General features: G+C 44.7%; 1 protein-coding gene across 1 annotated transcript in view; it reads left to right on the top strand.

Moving 5' to 3' along the window:
• chd7 (chromodomain helicase DNA binding protein 7) overlaps nucleotides 1-18,819 on the top strand; it is a 56,147-nt gene that overhangs the window by 23,796 nt on the left and 13,532 nt on the right. The window contains exons 9-26 of the mRNA XM_030751453.1: nucleotides 275-358; nucleotides 454-591; nucleotides 2,646-2,767; nucleotides 3,698-3,941; nucleotides 5,354-5,530; nucleotides 5,683-5,826; nucleotides 5,967-6,065; nucleotides 6,228-6,402; nucleotides 6,485-6,701; nucleotides 8,079-8,274; nucleotides 8,556-8,723; nucleotides 8,851-9,030; nucleotides 9,118-9,228; nucleotides 10,324-10,535; nucleotides 12,776-12,975; nucleotides 13,490-13,649; nucleotides 15,674-15,763; nucleotides 17,807-17,910. Of these exons, the coding sequence (XP_030607313.1) occupies nucleotides 275-358; nucleotides 454-591; nucleotides 2,646-2,767; nucleotides 3,698-3,941; nucleotides 5,354-5,530; nucleotides 5,683-5,826; nucleotides 5,967-6,065; nucleotides 6,228-6,402; nucleotides 6,485-6,701; nucleotides 8,079-8,274; nucleotides 8,556-8,723; nucleotides 8,851-9,030; nucleotides 9,118-9,228; nucleotides 10,324-10,535; nucleotides 12,776-12,975; nucleotides 13,490-13,649; nucleotides 15,674-15,763; nucleotides 17,807-17,910 (2,821 nt within the window). The remainder of the gene's footprint in view (nucleotides 1-274; nucleotides 359-453; nucleotides 592-2,645; nucleotides 2,768-3,697; nucleotides 3,942-5,353; nucleotides 5,531-5,682; nucleotides 5,827-5,966; nucleotides 6,066-6,227; nucleotides 6,403-6,484; nucleotides 6,702-8,078; nucleotides 8,275-8,555; nucleotides 8,724-8,850; nucleotides 9,031-9,117; nucleotides 9,229-10,323; nucleotides 10,536-12,775; nucleotides 12,976-13,489; nucleotides 13,650-15,673; nucleotides 15,764-17,806; nucleotides 17,911-18,819) is intronic.

Raw genomic sequence — 18,819 nt, 5'->3', positions numbered from 1 at the left:
GCACCACAAACCGGAGCCTCCACTGCATGGAGGCTCAAACCTGGCCTCTAAGGAATGCTTTTGAATGGAAGGCGTCAAATGTTCCCTGTCATAAAATTGTTGTTTCCAATGGTTTTTTTCTTTCTTTTTCTTTTTTTTTTTGCTTAGGCCTGTTAAATACATAGAAAAATTAAAAACCTGGGTAGATAAAGCTAACGCATTTCATATACAGGAGTTTACTCTGAATATGAAATGGGCCTTGCGGTGTATCATAAAACTCCACTTTTCTCTGCAGATGGATGATGAGCCTTTTAACCCTGACTATGTGGAGGTGGACCGTGTCCTGGACGTTTCAGAGAGCACAGATGAAAATGGAGAGGTGCTTTGATCTTTTTCATTGAGTTTGAGCCTCTAACTTTTTTTTTCTTCCCTACACCCACGCTCACCAAAGCTTCCCCTGTTTTATGTGTGCAGATGGTGACCTTATATCTAGTGAAGTGGTGCAGTCTGCCTTATGAAGACTCCACCTGGGAGCTGAAGGCCGACATTGACCAGTCCAAGATAGATGAATACGAGCGCATCGGAGCACGCACGCCCAACACTAAGAGAGTGGTGAGTAGCTGTTCTTTGGGTGTTATGCCTCCCAGTCTCCTCCCTGTAGGCGTGTTCGTGTTTTTGTGTATTGGCCTGCTGTCTGCTCTTTCCTCTTCCAGATTTACAGCTCCCTTAACTGCTCTCCACAGGGCCACGTTCTTGTGGGCTTACACACTCACTCACACACACACACACGCCCTGCTCTTGTGGCCAGGCCAAACCGCTAACAGTGTGTTTAATGCTGAACAGAAGCAGCTGACTGGCTGTGGTCTCTCCCTCCATCACTCTTTCCTCAGCCTGCATCCATCCATTTTAACTCCTGCCTACTGTTTCTCCTTAAGGGCCATGCTAGTAATGCTCCATCATATAGCGGCAGCATTGGGAGGCAGTTTTATTTTTAGCCTCATTCACAGTGTGCAGCTTCAAGGACCTTTTCGCAGCAGAAATTCATTGTCCCCAGAGGATGAATCCCCCTAATTTAGTTGGTCAAAAAATCCTTAACTGCAGTTTCATTTATAAGAGTACAAATGGGAAGATGTAATTTAAAAAGTGAGGCGTTCTAAGGCTCCTGACAGGAACCCTGTGTGAAGAGATACAGCCCTTTCATTTATTAGAATGGATCCAGGCTGTCAGTGCAGCAGGGTGCTAACACTGTGTTTTTTGGCAGGAGACCCTGCTGCCAAAAAACACAGGGTCATCTGGCAAAAAAAGTTGAACCAGGCGAAACTTTTGCTGCAACGTGACTTTGTCCTGCAAGCTGCTGTGTTGTCTAATCAAACACGTGTTACAGTCCTGGAAAATCACTTTAGCTCACGCTCTAAAATAATTGCAACAGCCAGTTGTAAAGTTCTGTATTAAAAGCCGTGCAGTATTGTCACACTAATTTGTCCATCTGCGCATCCTGGATTGTTTTTCATGGTTTCACCAGCACTTTAAGCAGCATGGTGCCACTAACACGCTCAGCTATTTTTGGACTGAATCCTTACTTACCCAGAAAGGACCCTGTTTAGTGTAAACACAACTGACAACTGGGTGTTATGTAACAAAAGACTGTCCTATACCACAAACATTTGGATGCATGGAAAACCAACAAACCATCATATTTGAGTTGTTTTGCTTGATAGACAGCTGAAGCACTGATTTACTCAGACCAGGTGCTGACTGAGTCAGTGACAGTCAGCTTCACACAGACATAAAACACAGTTTAAACTAATGTAGCTCCAAAGTCAACAGCGTTTCCCACCCATAGGTTAAGTAAAACTTATGGGTGGGAAATAAATATGCCTGGATGGGCCGCCCAGTCATATTTATGAGGTTCCAAGCATCTCTAACTAGTTCTCATGTTGTCCATACTGGCTGTCTCCAGTCATCCAGGTGCGTCACCAAAGAGGAACCTCCTCCTGCGGTTGGATGCCTTCTAAAAATTTGATTATACTCTCTGCGTCAGTGAGCCTGCTAGGTTCCCCTTGGATCCGAGTGACATCAATTTTATCATCAGACGATGAACACGAGGGTCCGTGCAGACTCGTCCATTGGGACTTTACAATGCACCCTCAGCATCAGGCAGCAGATTTCGATGAAGTATAACTGGAATCATGTCTCCAGCTATGCGTATCTGCAACAGAATACAATCAAGGCTTAATGCCGCCATCTTGGACTGCAGCTGGTGACAGTAGCTGTCGTTCTGCTCTGGAAATCCTCTGTAGACCTGGCAACAGGTGAACTGGACTTGCACTGGTTCAGGTGCTGCTATGCCAAGCTCTCTGGGGCTGCAGAGCAGATAAGGACTAGTATTGCCAGCTGCAGTTTTAGATGGTGGAGTTAAACTCCCAGGATGAAGGCTCACTGGAGAGGCAGCTGATTGTTTGCTCAGCTATTTGTCACAAAGTACTTGGTAAAAACTGTTTGCCGAGGAGAAACTTGTGAAGGGTGGACACTCCTTTCAAAGAGCAAAAGTATCCAGGGGGGCATACAGACAATCCTAGTATTTACATTTATGTGAAACACTGCAACACCTTACCACTGACTGTTTTTTGTTTAAATAACCCTGTATGTTTCATTGTTGTGTCCAGGATCGGCCTCCTGCAGCTGACTGGAAAAAGCTGGAGGGCTCCAGGGAATACAGGAACGGCAACGCACTCAGGGAATACCAGCTAGAAGGCCTCAACTGGCTAACTTTCAACTGGTACAACTCGTAAGTTACCATTAATTGCATTTTCTATAAATGAGTCCCCTAACTGCTTCTGTCGGTCCGTGCATGTAATACCACCTTATTTAAAAGTCTTAAGCGGACATTAAAGTGAACATTAAGTAGCCCTGTGGTGCACTGCTGTTTAAGCTTTCCCATTGGCGTCATCATCCGTGCCTGAAATGTACACTCAGATGGCACCACAAGACTGTTCAGGAAAGCAGCTGTGCTCATTAGCACAAATGGAACTGAAATGAGTATGTTTAAACTGGAGCTGTTGTTTTGTGTGTTTTCTGTTGTTGCCAGTTTAGCGGAATTTCAATTCATGGTTTATCTATACAACACCAAGTCACCACAACAGTTGCCTCAAGGCGCTTTTTACTGTAATGCAAGACCCTGCAGTATTCTAGAGAAAACCCCAACAATCAAATCTTGGCCTTAGAATAGTTATCCCTAATATGGAGATCTCAGGCACACATGGCCTCAAGGACTAGTATAACTTAAGGGATTATTTTGAACTGTAAATTATACAAAACTTCTTTAGTAACTAGAGCCCAAAATAAATGTTTAGTACTATGAATGAGCATAACAGATCCCTTTTTAAATCATGTGCATTAATGTAAGCACTCGTCATGGAGTTTTTGGAAAGTTTGGCACTCGTGGATGGAATTCAGTCAAATCCCAGAGGACGACAAACACTCGAGTATTTTCCAACTTTTATTTTGTCATTAGAGCAGTGAAGTGGAAAACAGATTCCCTAACCCGTTTGGAAAAGCAGTATAATAAGCAAAGAGGGAAAATGTTTAGCTCGTGGAAGCATATTTACTTAAATATTGAAGTCATGAAGTTTTAGATCAGCGTCACGGTGTGAGCACACACACAGATGATGTAGAAGGCATCTGTCTTAGCCCTGTCACTTTGTCTCCACCCCCGCAGACGTAACTGTATCTTGGCTGACGAGATGGGGCTGGGGAAGACCATCCAGTCAATTACATTCCTCTATGAGATTTACATGAAAGACATCGAGGGGCCGTTCCTGGTCATCGCCCCGCTCTCCACCATCCCCAACTGGGAGAGAGAGTTCAGGACCTGGACTGAGCTCAACGTGGTGGTCTACCACGGCAGCCAGGCCAGCCGAAAGACCATCCAGGCCTACGAGATGTACTACAGAGATGCACAGGTAAGGGATAATGGTACATTTATAATAATACCATTTGCTGCTGCTGGTGAAGAATGGAATCACATTTCCTTTGAACGACACAATCAACTGACATTCATTTCAAAACTGTGGACATCAGAGCCCTGTAATACACAATAAACACACAATAGAGGCTGTAAGCAACACAGATGCTGCAGACAAAGCAGCAGCGTAACAACATTGTAGTAAAATAGTATTAAGCGTTGTATGAATGTGTGTCTGCTTTAAGCACTTTGGTTAGTAAGACTGGACAAGATATAAAGTTTAACTTAATTGACACCAACTGGCAAAACTACCAGACAGTCTAAGTTAACATCACTCAGTGTCACAACTCTGTCATTGAGGCATGAGATAATCTGATTTATAATTGAATATTTATTTGCTTAAAAGACAGTTTTAGTTTTTATTCTTTCAGCTTCAACCTTTGTGGTGTTTATCCGACTGAGGAAAAAGTGCAGAATAAATCTATAAATAGAATTCAAAGATGGGCTGAGTCCACGTACAGCTTTGATATAAGGTCAGCAGTGAGTACAAATAGGCGGTCTGTTTTAGATCATGGTGTTTTATAGAACAGTAAAACTGTTAATAGCCTACAGGAAAAACTCGAGGGCTGAAGTTGCATCAAAGAATCTGTATTTATTACTGATGCTCATCAGGGAAAGGCGAAGTCTTCAGATGCTGTTGAAAACTTTACTCTCCTACTTTCTGTGCAAAGAGGTTCAGGAGATCTTCCAGGAATGGTGGTGTTATTTTCTGGAGAACTGATTGGTCAGTGATCACTAACTTCATACCCGTTTATCTCTAACCTGGAATATAACTTATATATAGCATGTACCATGGCGATGTACACCTGCAAGTGTACAGAAAGCCCGGGGTTAACCCTGAAGTTACCTGGATGAGATGAAATCCTGCTGGATGAGATGAAAACATGTGTCAGGCCCCCTCAGCTTAGGATCAGCCTCACTGATGAGATGAGGCTCACAGAATAAGTTACTTGTCTGTCAGCGTAGTGGTGTGCTTGCCCAGCTGCTTGTTCGTAATCCAGACTGAGTAATCCTTAAGGTCGTGATGGGGGGGGAGTGTTCTTTCCTCTTGACCTATCTGCTTCCTCACATGCAGCAAATGCTTGGGATGTTTCCAGGATGCTCTTCACAGATTATGATAGCAGGAGGAGTTTTTTGAGCTTTTGACCTGGTTTGAATTAAGAGCCACATAAAGACTAGAAATACTCAGTAAAAAAAACAGAAACCAGAAGCTCAGGTGAACATATCCCAAAGTTAACTTCCAGACTTTATCTTTCTCTCACATTTATGGAGCTTCAGTTTCAAATAACAAAGTAACAAATGGTGACTGTTTTATTGATCTTCATGCTTATCCCTTTTCCCCCTCTCCAGGGTAAAATAATAAAGGGAGTGTATCGGTTCCACGCGGTGATAACAACCTTCGAGATGATTCTGGCTGACTGTCCAGAGCTACGCAGCATACCGTGGCGCTGTGTGGTGATAGACGAAGCCCACCGCCTGAAAAACAGAAACTGCAAGCTACTGGAGGGACTCAAAATGATGGACATGGTGAGTAGCAGACGTAGGTGTTTTTTAGTTTTTGATTCACAGGCGCAAAGGACAAGTGAGCTACTCTTCAGGGGTTAAATTCCTGTAAATGCTTCCTGCTTACATTTTTAGAAACTCTAAATCTGCCTTTCCTGTCTCCACTCACTGTCTAGGAGCACAAAGTTCTCTTGACAGGAACTCCTCTCCAGAACACTGTGGAGGAGCTCTTTAGCTTACTCAACTTCCTGGAGCCTGAGAGATTCCCGTCTGAACAAACGTTCATGACTGAATTTGGAGACCTAAAGACTGAAGAGCAGGTAAAAGGATGACTCAGTGCTGTGGAAATTGACCTCTCATGTTTGCTGAATTCTCACTGCAATAAGGCACCCTGTGTGTGTGTGTGTGTGTGTGTGTGTGTGTGTGTGTGTGTGTGTGTGTGTGTGTGTGTGTGTGTCAGGTTCAGAAACTGCAGGGCATTCTGAAGCCCATGATGCTCAGAAGACTGAAGGAGGATGTGGAAAAGAACCTGGCCCCAAAGGAGGAGACCATAATCGAGGTAGAACTGTTTTAGCAGAACAGCCATGATTCTGATGATGCACAAAGCGAACATAATAAAAGGAAAAAATAATTAAACCCACTTAAGTTCTGGCAACACTGCTGTCAAATGCTTTTCAAGTGGAAATAAAATAATTGTGTTGAACTACGTCTGTTTTGTCAGGTGGAGCTCACCAACATCCAGAAGAAATACTATCGAGCCATTCTGGAGAAGAACTTCTCCTTCCTGTCCAAAGGAGGTGCTGGAGGGGGTGGAGGGGGAGGAGCCAGTGTCCCCAACCTCCTCAACACCATGATGGAATTGAGGAAATGCTGCAACCACCCCTACCTCATCAATGGTACATATTCACTTTCTTCTTTTCTCTCTATTTTTTTTTTTTCCTGTGGTCATAACTGTCACTGTTCTCGTCTGTTGCACAGGAGCGGAAGAGAAAATCATCGAGGAGTTCAGGGACTCCCATGGTGGTGGGGCAGACATGCCGGACATGGCCCTCCAAGCCATGATCCAGGCAGCCGGAAAGCTGGTGCTCATTGACAAGCTGCTTCCCAAACTAAAAGCCGGAGGACACAGAGTCCTGGTGTTCAGCCAAATGGTCCGCTGTCTGGACATCCTGGAGGACTACCTCATCCAGAAACGGTGAGAAGAGAAACTTCCACAAGTTTTGTGGAAGTTAAAGGTTGAGTTTCTGCTGATACAGAGACAAATCTAAAACTTGGATTTACCCAAACTAGGCCTATGCAACATACTGAACCAGTGGTGGATGCTCATGTTAACATGACCAAAGTTCCAGATGATGATGTTGGACTGCTCTGAGCACTCAGTTTCAGGCAGACCTTTTGACTCTTGGAGTTGTGCAGTGTCAAAAAGGGATATCCACAATTTAGTTAACTCAAGCACAAATGTCCCACCCACCTGCTGACCCCTGCAAACCTTCTGTTTGTGGGTATCAGCCAATCCAAAGCAAGTGTGATTAAAGTGGCTACATCAATTTCCAGTATAAGATCATTAAAAAAATAAAAAAAAATTATATATATCTATATCTATATATATATCTGTATCTCTATATATCTATATATATATATCTATCTATATATATATATCTCTCTCTCTCTCTCTCTCTCTCTCTCTCTCTATATATATATATATATATATATATATATATATATAATAAAATTTTGAGCTTTTGAATCAAGCAAAGCTACTTTTGTGGAGTCCAAAAGTAAGCACACAGAGATGGATATGACTGTAATAGATCCACTTATGGCTGCTCGTCTCTAGCTACAACCTGAGATTGAGATAAGGCTGAATTATGCAGTGTTGTTCAGTGTGTGTCTGGCTCAGAGAAATAAATAGCACGCTGAAGTCTGCACATCATATTTTTCACGAGCTGCTCAATTTTTTTAAAAAATTGAATGTTGTGCTTCAAAACTCTTCAGTTGGTGAGCTAAAACTGTTCAACCATGAGAGAATAAAATTCCTGGAACTGCTGCTTTTTCAGTCAGAATATGTAACAAAGCTTCTTCCCCCTCAGAGTGCAGAGGGTATTATAAGCAGTCGAGTTATTCTGACCCATCGTTGGTTAACTGTTGGTGGCTCCAGCTGATATAGCCTGCTGCCAGCCATATTTGTAATTTTGAACTGGAGTTGCTGGAGAGATGACTCAAACTGGCAAAAAATGGGGAGCTGGATGTTATGTACACTAATCTTTGCTAATAAAGAAGAAAGGGAAGAGATAACAGGATCTTATAAGATTAGCAGATCCATGTATGTTGGCAGGTTTTCTCGCTCGCTCACATATGCAGTGAAATACAGACCGACAAAATGGAGAGTCTCTTTTCAGCAGCAGGTTTAGGCTGATAAAACAAGCAGGACAAAGAGAGGCTCTGCATTCCATCAAGTTTATTTTGCACAGAGCATTGCAGGCCATGTCAAACAACTTCAGCTACTAAACTCATACTGCCGTGTTGAATGTAGTGACTGTAATTCACACCTGTTTTCCTGCTCCATGTCCAGATATCCATATGAACGTATAGACGGCAGAGTTCGTGGCAACCTACGGCAGGCAGCCATCGACCGCTTCTCCAGACCAGACTCTGATCGTTTTGTCTTCCTGCTGTGCACGAGAGCCGGAGGACTGGGCATCAACTTGACTGCAGCAGACACCTGCATTATCTTTGACTCTGATTGGAACCCCCAGAACGACCTCCAGGTACCAACCCCGTGATTTGTGCTCTGAAATGATTCTGGTAGTTTGTGTGTCACATCTTTTCGTTTTTACCAGCTTTCAGGGTGGCCAGTTTAAAGTTGAAACTCTCTGCTGGATGTAATGACTCTGCCGGCCGCATTTAGCTGTGGTTCACTGGACCATATCATTAGTCCTGTGCTGTAACTTCACATCTCCAGCTGAGTAGCGTCCTTGGGAGTGAACAGAAAGAAGAATAAATGTTTAAAACTGCATGTTTCTGTGTGTCTGAATGCACCTTCCTCCAGGCCCAGGCGAGGTGTCATCGTATCGGCCAGTCCAAGTCCGTTAAGATCTACCGCCTGATCACCAGGAACAGCTACGAGAGGGAGATGTTTGACAAGGCCAGCCTCAAGCTGGGACTCGACAAGGCCGTCCTCCAGAGCATGAGCGGACGAGAGAATGCCAACAGCGGGGTGAGACGTCACACCGACCCAATATATCCAAAGCTCATCCTTTAGTTTACCACATGCTTTCTCCTCGGGTTACACACCCGACCTCTTTGAAAGAGAGAGGAAATAAATATTTTCCTTTGTTGTTCAGGTCCAGCAGTTGTCCAAGAAAGAGATCGAGGATCTGCTGAGAAAGGGCGCCTACGGCGCTCTTATGGATGAGGAAGACGAAGGCTCAAAATTCTGTGAGGAAGACATTGACCAGATCCTCCAGAGACGAACACACACCATCACCATCGAGTCTGAGGGCAAGGGCTCTACTTTTGCTAAGGTCGGGTTTTTTTTCTTCTGTTCCAGCTGTATGTAGAGACTGTTCGGCTTTAAGTGAGCTCACTAACAGGTGCTCTTCTGTCTGCAGGCCAGTTTTGTTGCAACGGGCAACCGAACAGACATTTCTCTGGAGGATCCGGACTTCTGGCAGAAATGGGCGAAGAAGGCTGAACTAGACATGGATGCCATCAATGGACGGGTACTACACACATGTTGCAAACACAAGTACCTGCAGAAACCACCCAAGAACATGTGATGCAGCCGTAGATCCACAGAGAACCATCACAGTGTATCTAAATACTTTACAAAGCCTAAGACACAGCTCTGGGCTGAGTTCTGTCATTTAATGGGGGGGTTACAATGGTTAGTGGTAGTTAAAGAATGTGAGACGGCTTGAGAGTGAGACAGTCGGGACAGAAGGGAAGCATAGAGAAGGGGGGAGAGAGAGATTAATATTGACAGTTGGGAATCTCCTCTCTTCCTTAATTACCCATGTTTCCCTGCTCTCGTGTGTGTGTGTTTGAGCGAGAGAGTGAGTAAGCTGCTTAGCTCCACTTAACAGAGCACAGATGCCTGGAGGGTACAGAGATATCACTTAGGCTCATGCTCACACATACACACACAGAAAGACAACCTCCGTCACATTCTCGCACACACACTGAGTGCTCTGCTAACTGGCAGCTTTATATTCCTACGTTCCTTCGCTCTCTATATTATTGCCCCCCACCCCCCGTGTGTGTTTCTCCCTCCTGACGACTTCTTCTCTGTGCTCCCTCACTGCCTCTCTTGTGGAGGGCCCTCCACTGGAACACTTAATCCAGCTCTACGAGCATGAATACAGGCTGCTCCCCTGGGATTTCTTATTGTACCGTGTTAAAATGGAAATGACTGCAGCTCTGTGATAATTGTGGAACTAACTACTGCCCTGTTTGTGCATATTAATGGGATTGCAAGTGGGTGGGGGTGGTTCAAATTAATTGAACAAAAATGTAATTCATTAGACAACATAATTAATGCCAGTTTATGTTTGAGCTAGGCAGCAAGTTTCTCAGTATCATGTATGAAACGTGGGGCCAAATATCCAATTATTCAGATTTGGTCCAGACGATGGCATGTTCAGGAGTCGGAGAAGTCAGAATATACAAGAAATGTACACATGGGCCACTTCATGGGAATAAAGCAGAAGGTGCTTTGCATATTTCAGGCCATCTGTAACTGAAGCTGGGCTCTTAATAAAGTAGGTAACAGAAGGAAAGTATCTGAACTAAAACTTCTCCAACACATTTGTCCCCAGAACACGCTGGTTATCGACACGCCCAGAGTGAGGAAGCAGACGCGGCACTACAGCAGCGTCAAAGAGGAAGAAATGCTGGAGTTCTCTGAGCTGGAGAGCGATGAAGACGAGCCCAGCAGACCCTCATCCAAACCGCGGCGGCCCCAAGACAAAACTCAGGGCTACCCCCGATCGGAGTGCTTCAGAGTGGAGAAGAACCTGCTGGTCTACGGGTCCGTCACATCTTTAAATGTTAAAAAAAATCAGATGAATGATGAGATTAACTGCTGCTTGAGATACAGTTTAGTTTTGTTTGAGGTTCTTCAGTAAATTCAAATGCAGCCGTTCTTTGGGAAATTCTTCTATTGGTAATCTTGAAACCCACTTTTGGACCTTTTCTGTTAATTTCCTGCTCTTTAGTTTTATTCTTGGCTTTGCATGATTCACATTTCACAGCAATCCTTGTTTCTCTTGTACTGGACCGCGGTGCAGCCCCCTTTATCTGAAACAAACTGTTTTAGCAGGAATTTGTAAACAAGCAAGGTGACGTAAAGGACAGGCGAAGGGCCTGTTAACCAGGTTGTTGTGCAGTAGGCTGGATGTAGGCTGCGTCAGAGTAAAGTGAGACATAACCACATTCTCCACAGGCGAGGAAAGAAGGCTGCTGGCGTTAACACTGCTAACGTTAGCCACACTCAGCAAGCTAACCTTATGTCACGTGCGCGCTATTGTGCAATGCGCAAAGTACCACACAGGTCAGCAACATTTCAAATATGATTTGATGATTGGAAAATGCCACGAAAGGTTTCAAAGGGTTCTTAAACACACCTGTAATATTTGTGAAGACAGGTTTTTGTTTTCCATGTGTTTTCTTATTCCTGTCCTATAATCAGCTAGTCACCAGAAACATCCCTGATCCTTTCATGTAACCCTCAGGAAGGCAACATATATGTAGGCCAAAATATTACATTGCTTCTTTAAATATGCAGAGATGATGGGTATGAAGGAAATATCAGCAGGAGTAATGCAAACGGTACGGATGCCTGCTTTGGGAGGTGGTACGAATGTTAACTGACCTCACTGAAGCAGACATTTGGTCCCACAAGAAGCTGAAAGACCACTTGAGGTTGTTGTGGACGTGGGTGGAGTCGATCACCCTGTTAATGTGGTGTTTTTGTTTTTTAAAAAGTACACGAGTTAATGGATGCAGCTGTGCACATGGAGCGACTGAGTAGACGAGAAATCATCGCAGTCGAGGCAATTACACCTGCTAATCAGTGCCACGCACACACGTGCAGACACCAAGTATTATTGTGCTGCACACAAATTGGCCTGTTTTTATTCAACTTTAAATCAGATCACTTGGTCCTCGACTGTAAAGTCACATACATGAGCGGTATACGACACAGTGAGACTGACACACTTACCATGGAGACTGATTATTTGGCAAGCCCTTCAGTTTTCATGCCTGACTTGCTCTGTGTGTGCGCGCGTGCACGTAAGAATGAACAGTGGTGCTAGTGAGATGTCAGCGTTGTTATTGTTACAGTCTAGTCTCGTGGCCTGAGGCTGTAGGACACACAAACACACTGTCTGACTGGGCCAGTCCTCTCTGCTCAGCGCTCTGTTGTCTTTTCCCATCATCCGTCTCTCTCGCTCGCTGTCGCCCACCATTTTCCCCCTTTTTTAAAAGGCTTCAGATGTAGGCTGATGCACATGGTTCAATGAATATTGGGAAGCAGCAGCAGTGGAAAAATTTTTCAGTTGAGAATAAGACAGTCTGAGCGTTCCTGGCCGCCACATCGGCCGGGTTGCTTTCTCGTTTTTTTTGTTGTTGTTGGTTTTTTTTGGGTCCATGAAAAAACACACACAGTGATGTCTGTCTGGGTTGCGCTGGTTAAAATGCCCATCATGGTTAAGCAGACTGGTAAGATGTACAGCACAATGAGAACCTGACACACATTTATTTGTGTGTTTTTTAAATACTCTAATGGGACGCTTGTAATTACTGCACCAACCCATGGGGATTCAAACTCAGATCTTGATGGCTCCAGCCTGCTTTTGCACCCCAAGGGTTGAAACTTAGCTTTAGGGTTAAATGTTTAGGGTAAGGGGCTTTCATTTAATTTCATTCAGACTCCGGTGAATGCATTGGAGCAACTCTCAACCTTCCGAATAGTAGATGCCCTGCTCTTCCACCTGAGCCGCAGCCACCCTCATGTGAATGTGTGATGTCATTGAGAGCCTCCACAGGGATAGTGGAACAACTCTGTGTGCTGTATGATTGACAGAAGATTTTGAAAAGTCCAGATTTTCTTTTAGATTGTTTTTTTGTGTGTGTTCACTTTCACAGAGCATTAGTGTTGTCTGCATTAAAACTAATATGGACCATTAAGTACTGCACAGAAGAAACTAGGGTGCGTGCACACACTGACAGAGTGGTACCTTTCCTGTTTCCCCTCAATGTCTCCAGTTGGGGAAGGTGGAGCGACATTCTGGCTCACGGTCGCTTCAAGCGCCCGCTGAAGGAGACCGATGTGGAAACAATCTGCAGAGCGCTCCTGGCCTACTGTCTGCTGCATTACCGTGGAGATGAAAACATCAAGAGTTTCATCTGGGACCTGATCACTCCAAGTGAAGATGGGACCACCAGGACGCTTACCAACCACTCTGGTAACACACCGACCCCAGGACCCCTGATTACACTATATATATGCACTGCGGGCACTTTCAGACCAAAGAGTGTTAGGGACTAGCTGAAGGTTAACTGGGGAGCTCCCCAAGAAAGGTATAGTCACCGTTTGTTAATAAGGGAGCAGCCAAAAGTAGCTTTAGTGTAAGGTAAAGACCGTACAGTATGAAAGAGAGAGAACCCAAATAATTCTGTGAGAAAGCACTTTTTGGCAAGGAAGAACTTAACAGGAAGAGACCTCTGGCAGGAATGAACTCTGGGAGGGACGGCCATCTGCTGGGACCAGTTGTGGGGGGGGGTGAGGGGGAAGAGAAAAAGAGGCGCATAGCAAGACCAGGAACAGCAAACAGAACAAAACACAGATTACAAGATGGATTAAACAAAGTGCGGTGGTTCTTGCAGTCTCAAAATATCTTGTGTGTAATGTATGCAGCTGTACTGCTTTGTTTAAAAATGTGTCACCCCTGATTGTTGCCTCACCATCTTTCTCTTTAGGCCTCTCTACTCCTGTCCCCAGGGGCAGGAAGGGCAAGAAGGGTAAGCCCCAGGCCCCGCCTCCACAGACACCACGTGCTGATTGGCTGGCTACTTGCAATCCTGACCATTTACTGCAAGAGGATAGCTACAAGAGACACTTGAAACATCATTGTAACAAGTAAGGCTTCCCAGACATCTAAACACACCGTGACATATCAGCTAGTGGCTAACACATGCAGACAGCAGCATGATGGCAGTGTTATTGTGTATTTGGATGGAATGTATATGGAGGGCACTGTGGCTTTAAAAACAAGACGATGACAATGAAAAGTAAAACTTTAACAGACGTAGCAGTCTCTCCATGACTTCCCTCTTACACACACACACTCAGTCATTTGTGTGTGGTCAGCTCTCTCTCTCCTGTTGTCAGGGAGATATGCTTCCTTGGCCTCCAGATTCAATTCCAAGGGTTTTTTCCTCCTTCAGGAGTGTGTGTGTGTGTGTGTGTGTGTGTGTGTGTGTGTGTGTGTGTGTGTGTGTGTGTGTGTGTGTGTGTGTGTGTGTGTGTGTGTGTGTGTGTGTGTGTGTGTGTGTGTGTGTGTGTGTTTGTTTCTGGCTGCATGCCAGGCCAGGTGCTAGGCAGGCAGACCTGTTGGAAGTGGGTGAAAGACACGCATAAACACAGACACGCACACATACACACACTTGGGGGTGATTATGTGGTGCCATCTGCTAGGCTGGAGCACAGCGTTGTGTGGCTAATCAGGCCTGGCACATTGATGGATGAGCACACACAGCCTGCCAACAAACACACACACTCTGCAACTTGTGATGCCATTGATGCACAAACACACAGACACGCTGCAGAATGAGTTGCAAATGACTGTCTTTATATTCTCCCCCCCCTCTCTCCCCTTCCCCCCCCTCTTTCACTGCCTCTCCAAACTTTCTGTTCCCTCCCTTCCAGCACCGCTCAGTCCTTTCAATCCATCTCCTCTCTGCTCCGCCCAGTCATATCTTCCTCCCAACCCCCTGGCTCTCCTCCCCTTGTCTCCTGCTCCAAACATCCTTACTGGCATTAAATCCTGGTGACAAATCTTGTGACAAATGTTTACAGTGAGGCAGATCTGCCAGATAGCAGCATTTCCAGTGTCAGGAGATCAAATCTGACTCTCTGTCTTTGACTAGAGTAATTCATGTTACCAAAGGATATGCTCAAAGCAAATTCTGATACAGAGCATTCGTTTTACATGCTCCATATCAGAGCATCAGAGAAGATGCCCATTATTTTGACAGCAATGGCAGAAAATGCTGAAATACAGTAATGAATTATAGTTTTTAAACAGTAGGAAAAAAGAGAAGAAAACCTCAGGGCATTTTCCAGCTGCTGCTTTTCAGTTTTCTAGCAAATTGCACCTTTATAGCACTTTGCCAATAAAGTCAGACCAGTGTGAAGAGGGCTGTCTGGGATCCCTGTGGTAATAAACATCCAGTGGCACCTGCACTCTAAAAGTTTGAACTGTATGCAGGAATTTTACAAAAAATCTCTTAACTGGGAATAAATAAAGGATGCTTCAGTCTATAGAAAATGAATGTCAGTGTAATCTCTTATGACAAGGTACATCATTGTCTTATTCTGGCTTCTCGTGTATTAATTTGCCTCTCTTCTGGGGTTTAGATTATTTTCATATCTTAAACCTCACGGTCATGAAAAACAAGCAGTTTGATATTTAATGTGTGATATTGAGATGTGGTAGCTTTTTATTCTTCATCTCAAACTTGTTAAACACATTGTTGGCGTCGCCGTGTTTGGTAGCTTAATGTAATCTAGCGAGCCACCGTGAGCTAGAACATAGCATATCATCTTTTTGATGAAGTAACTGGCGTCCTGCTGTCTTCTGTTGCCTCTCAAACACTTTGATTAATGCCTGGATGCTGTTCGATTGTATGGCCGTGCAAATCGCTGTGTTGGAGTTAAAGAATATTGCCTGTTTTTAACTCTCATTAGTGCCTCTGTTTTTGCTTTTGGGGACTGAAGGAGCATTTGGCTCCAGAAATAACATCAAACGTAATGAGCAGACAGTTGAATAATGGAAAAAGCAATTAATAGATGACTTGATAATGTTGCCTCATTGAGAGCCCCCCCAAAATATGTCAACTGTGTGGAAGAGCTTCATCATTAACTGTTCCTCCTCTTCTCAGGGTCCTGCTCAGAGTGAGGATGCTGTATTATCTGCGACAGGAAGTCATAGGCGACCAGGCTGAGCGCATCTTGGAGGGAGCAGATTCCAGGTTTGTGGACTTTCTCAGTGGTATTTTCTCATTCAGTTTATTTTAGTGTCTTCACACACTGCATTTCCATACATGGAAATCTTTCTCCCTTTTGCCAGTGGATCTTTTCTTTTCTCCCATGAGCCCCTTCTTAAACTATGTATTATCTCACAAAGGTCGCATCTTAAACCTGATCATTGATCAAGTTTAATTAACATGCTGTAACTGACCTGAGGATGCACCCGAGGCCCCTCTGGCTTTGTGAAGTCTTGCTTTGCCTGCATTTTCTCATGAGGATGTGGAAACTGGATACGAGTCTAAGGAAACAAGACAACAAATATCCCGTGCATGAGAGCAGTTTTCCTAGAAAACAAGAGAAACTTGGAGAGGGATGGAAAGGCTTCATGTATTGGATGCATTATGAAAGTGAAATGAGAGGCGGTTATTTATATGAACTTGTGATGAATTATTACTCAAGTATATTTCAGGCTGTTCTAGTGGCCTCTTTGGCAGGGTTCTTCCTATTCTGACAGACATAACACTCAGTTACTTTATCAGGGGACTGGTCCTTTTATCACACTTTGACCCATTTAGAAGTTTTTTGACAAGCTGTTGCCTATTATGATTTGGCACAACGCCTCATGGTGCAGAGGTGTGGATGTGAAGGTTAGATATGCTGCTCACCTCGACACATCTAGCTTCATCTCATTCTGACAGCTCCTTCATGGCTTCCTCCTCTCTTTTCTGTCGTACTACCCTTTCCTTGCCATCTGTCCGTCCCTTCCTTTCTCTGCAGTGCACTTTAGTCTCTCATCATCTCCCATCCCCCCCTTCCAATCACCCTGCCACCCAGATGTGAATGCATTTATAATGTGGAACACGTGCACTCCATGTTGATCTCTCTCACCCCCTCTTCTCTTCAGTGGCTACTGTGGCAGGCCTGTGTGTGTGTGTGTGTGTGTGTGTGTGTGTGTGTGTGTGTGTGTGTCAGCGCGTGCCAGACGTGAGCATACGGGGTGCCATCGTGCCAACATATGCCAGGGGGATTTAGCATGCCAGTCTTGGCGCATACGTGTGTGTGTGTGTGTGTGTGTGTGTGTGTGTGTGTGTGTGTGTGTGTGTGTGTTGCCAAGGCTGGGAATGCTGCTGTTTGCAGAGATAAGGGACTGTTTCCCCAGGTTTTTCTCTCTCCTCCTGTCGCGCTCTGTCTTTCTGCTCTATTGTGTATTGTACCCTTTTCTCTCTGTAACTAGCTGGAAACGTCATTTTCTTTCCATAATGGATGCTTTTTATTTATTTAATTTTTGTTTTGGCGCTACAACATAGAAGAGCTGAGAGTAATTGCCCCGTTGAAAGTATTCGGCTTATTTGCAGGCACAGACAAACCAGATGTCTGGTCTTCATTGAAAAAAATGGAAAAAAACGACCCCTGCAAGCACTTAGTCTGACCTCAGGTACCATGGTGGTAGCATTGATACATCGTTAACTTGCATCAAGGTATCTTATTGGAATAAACTGAAGTGACATACCTGTAAGGCTGAGCGCAGTCGTGGTTTCTTAAAGACTGATGTCACCAATTGGTTTCTGGACTTCAGATTTTGATTTTAATAGCTGCGTCCATAAACTGTACAGGGGTTTATCAGACACAAATACGTGCCAATCAATCCTAACTAATGAAATACTAAACACTTTTGTGTTGAGAGGTCCAGTTCAGTGACTTAGGAGAGGTGAGGCTGACACAGCTGCCTGTGTCCTGCCAGTTAAACTGCCAATCCATATATAAGCACATATAAATATCTAGTTATTCCTGGACTTGAGTTGGATGTTTAAGTTTATTGCATGGATGGCGCTGTACATCTCCAGGACCACAAATCGAATACAGCACACTGACGTGTCCACCTTTACCATGTTTTTAGTATCTGCTGACAGCTGATTCGAGCTCGAACGGTCTCAGCCGCTCTGCCTTTTTCTCATTCTGTGTTCAAAATTGAAATATTGATTCAGTACCAGAGCAAACTGAACATGCAGAGTTTAGTCGGTTGACATTGTTTATCTCTGCCACAGTGCGCCGGACATCTGGATCCCCCAACCATTCCATGCTGAGGTGCCGGCCGACTGGTGGGACAGCGAAGCTGACAAATCCCTGCTCATCGGCGTCTTCAAGCACGGTAGCTTTTTCTCACACTGACCGTACACACAAATCGCACACTCCACCGTGGTAGCCCTGAGTCACAGGCACCCAGATAACATGTCAGCACCTACAGACAAACTCCTGCGGCATCCGACACAGTGAGCGTCACAGGAGCGGTCACACACACTAACACTTGTGTTAAAAGTCTTCCTCCCTCCTACTTCTGCTGCCACCAGTTGATTGGTGTTGCTATAGTGATGGCTGTATGCTGCTGGCAGGCTCAGTGTGCTGTTGGGAGTATGATTGATGGCCAGTTTCACCACTGGCCGTGTGTGTGTGTGTGTGTGTGTGTGTGTGTGTGTGTGTGTGTGTGTTACACTCTGAGAGTTTGTATAAGAAAAACTCTTAACTGTGGAGCTTTCTTGTTTGGAGCATCACTAATTGGCCGGTGGCCCAACTTTAGGTGCACACTGGGTGTGTGTGTGTGTGTGTGTGTGTGTGTAAGACTGATGAGGAAGAATTTAGCGCGCGTGTGTGTGTTGTGGATGGAGACCCTCATTCATATTAATTTGGCATAATTGTCATAATTTTTCCATCATTGCCACCTTCTATGATTCAATTAGGACACACACAAACTCACACACAGGAATACAAAAGGGCTCACCCATAGTTAATCATAATCCTCATTCACTCGGGAGGCCCTTTGAGGGGGGCTAACACATGCGCACGCACACACACTCTGAGGTCTGTATGCAGACACACACACGGCGGCACACAAAACAATGCTACACACACAGGAAGAGTGATGGCCTATAAAGGCCCCAATGATTAACGTTTGGCTGCGGGCACAGGGCTGGGTGTGTGTGTGTGTGTGTGTGTGTGTGTGTGTGTGTGTGTGTGTGTGTGTGTGTGTGTGTGTGTGTGTGTGTGTGTGTGTGTGTGTGTG

This window comes from Archocentrus centrarchus, chromosome 17, assembly GCF_007364275.1.
Source record: "Archocentrus centrarchus isolate MPI-CPG fArcCen1 chromosome 17, fArcCen1, whole genome shotgun sequence".
NCBI classification, from domain to species: Eukaryota; Metazoa; Chordata; class Actinopteri; order Cichliformes; family Cichlidae; genus Archocentrus; species Archocentrus centrarchus.
The sequence above is the reverse complement of the archived record's forward strand: the minus strand, read 5'-3'. Positions and strand labels throughout refer to the sequence as shown.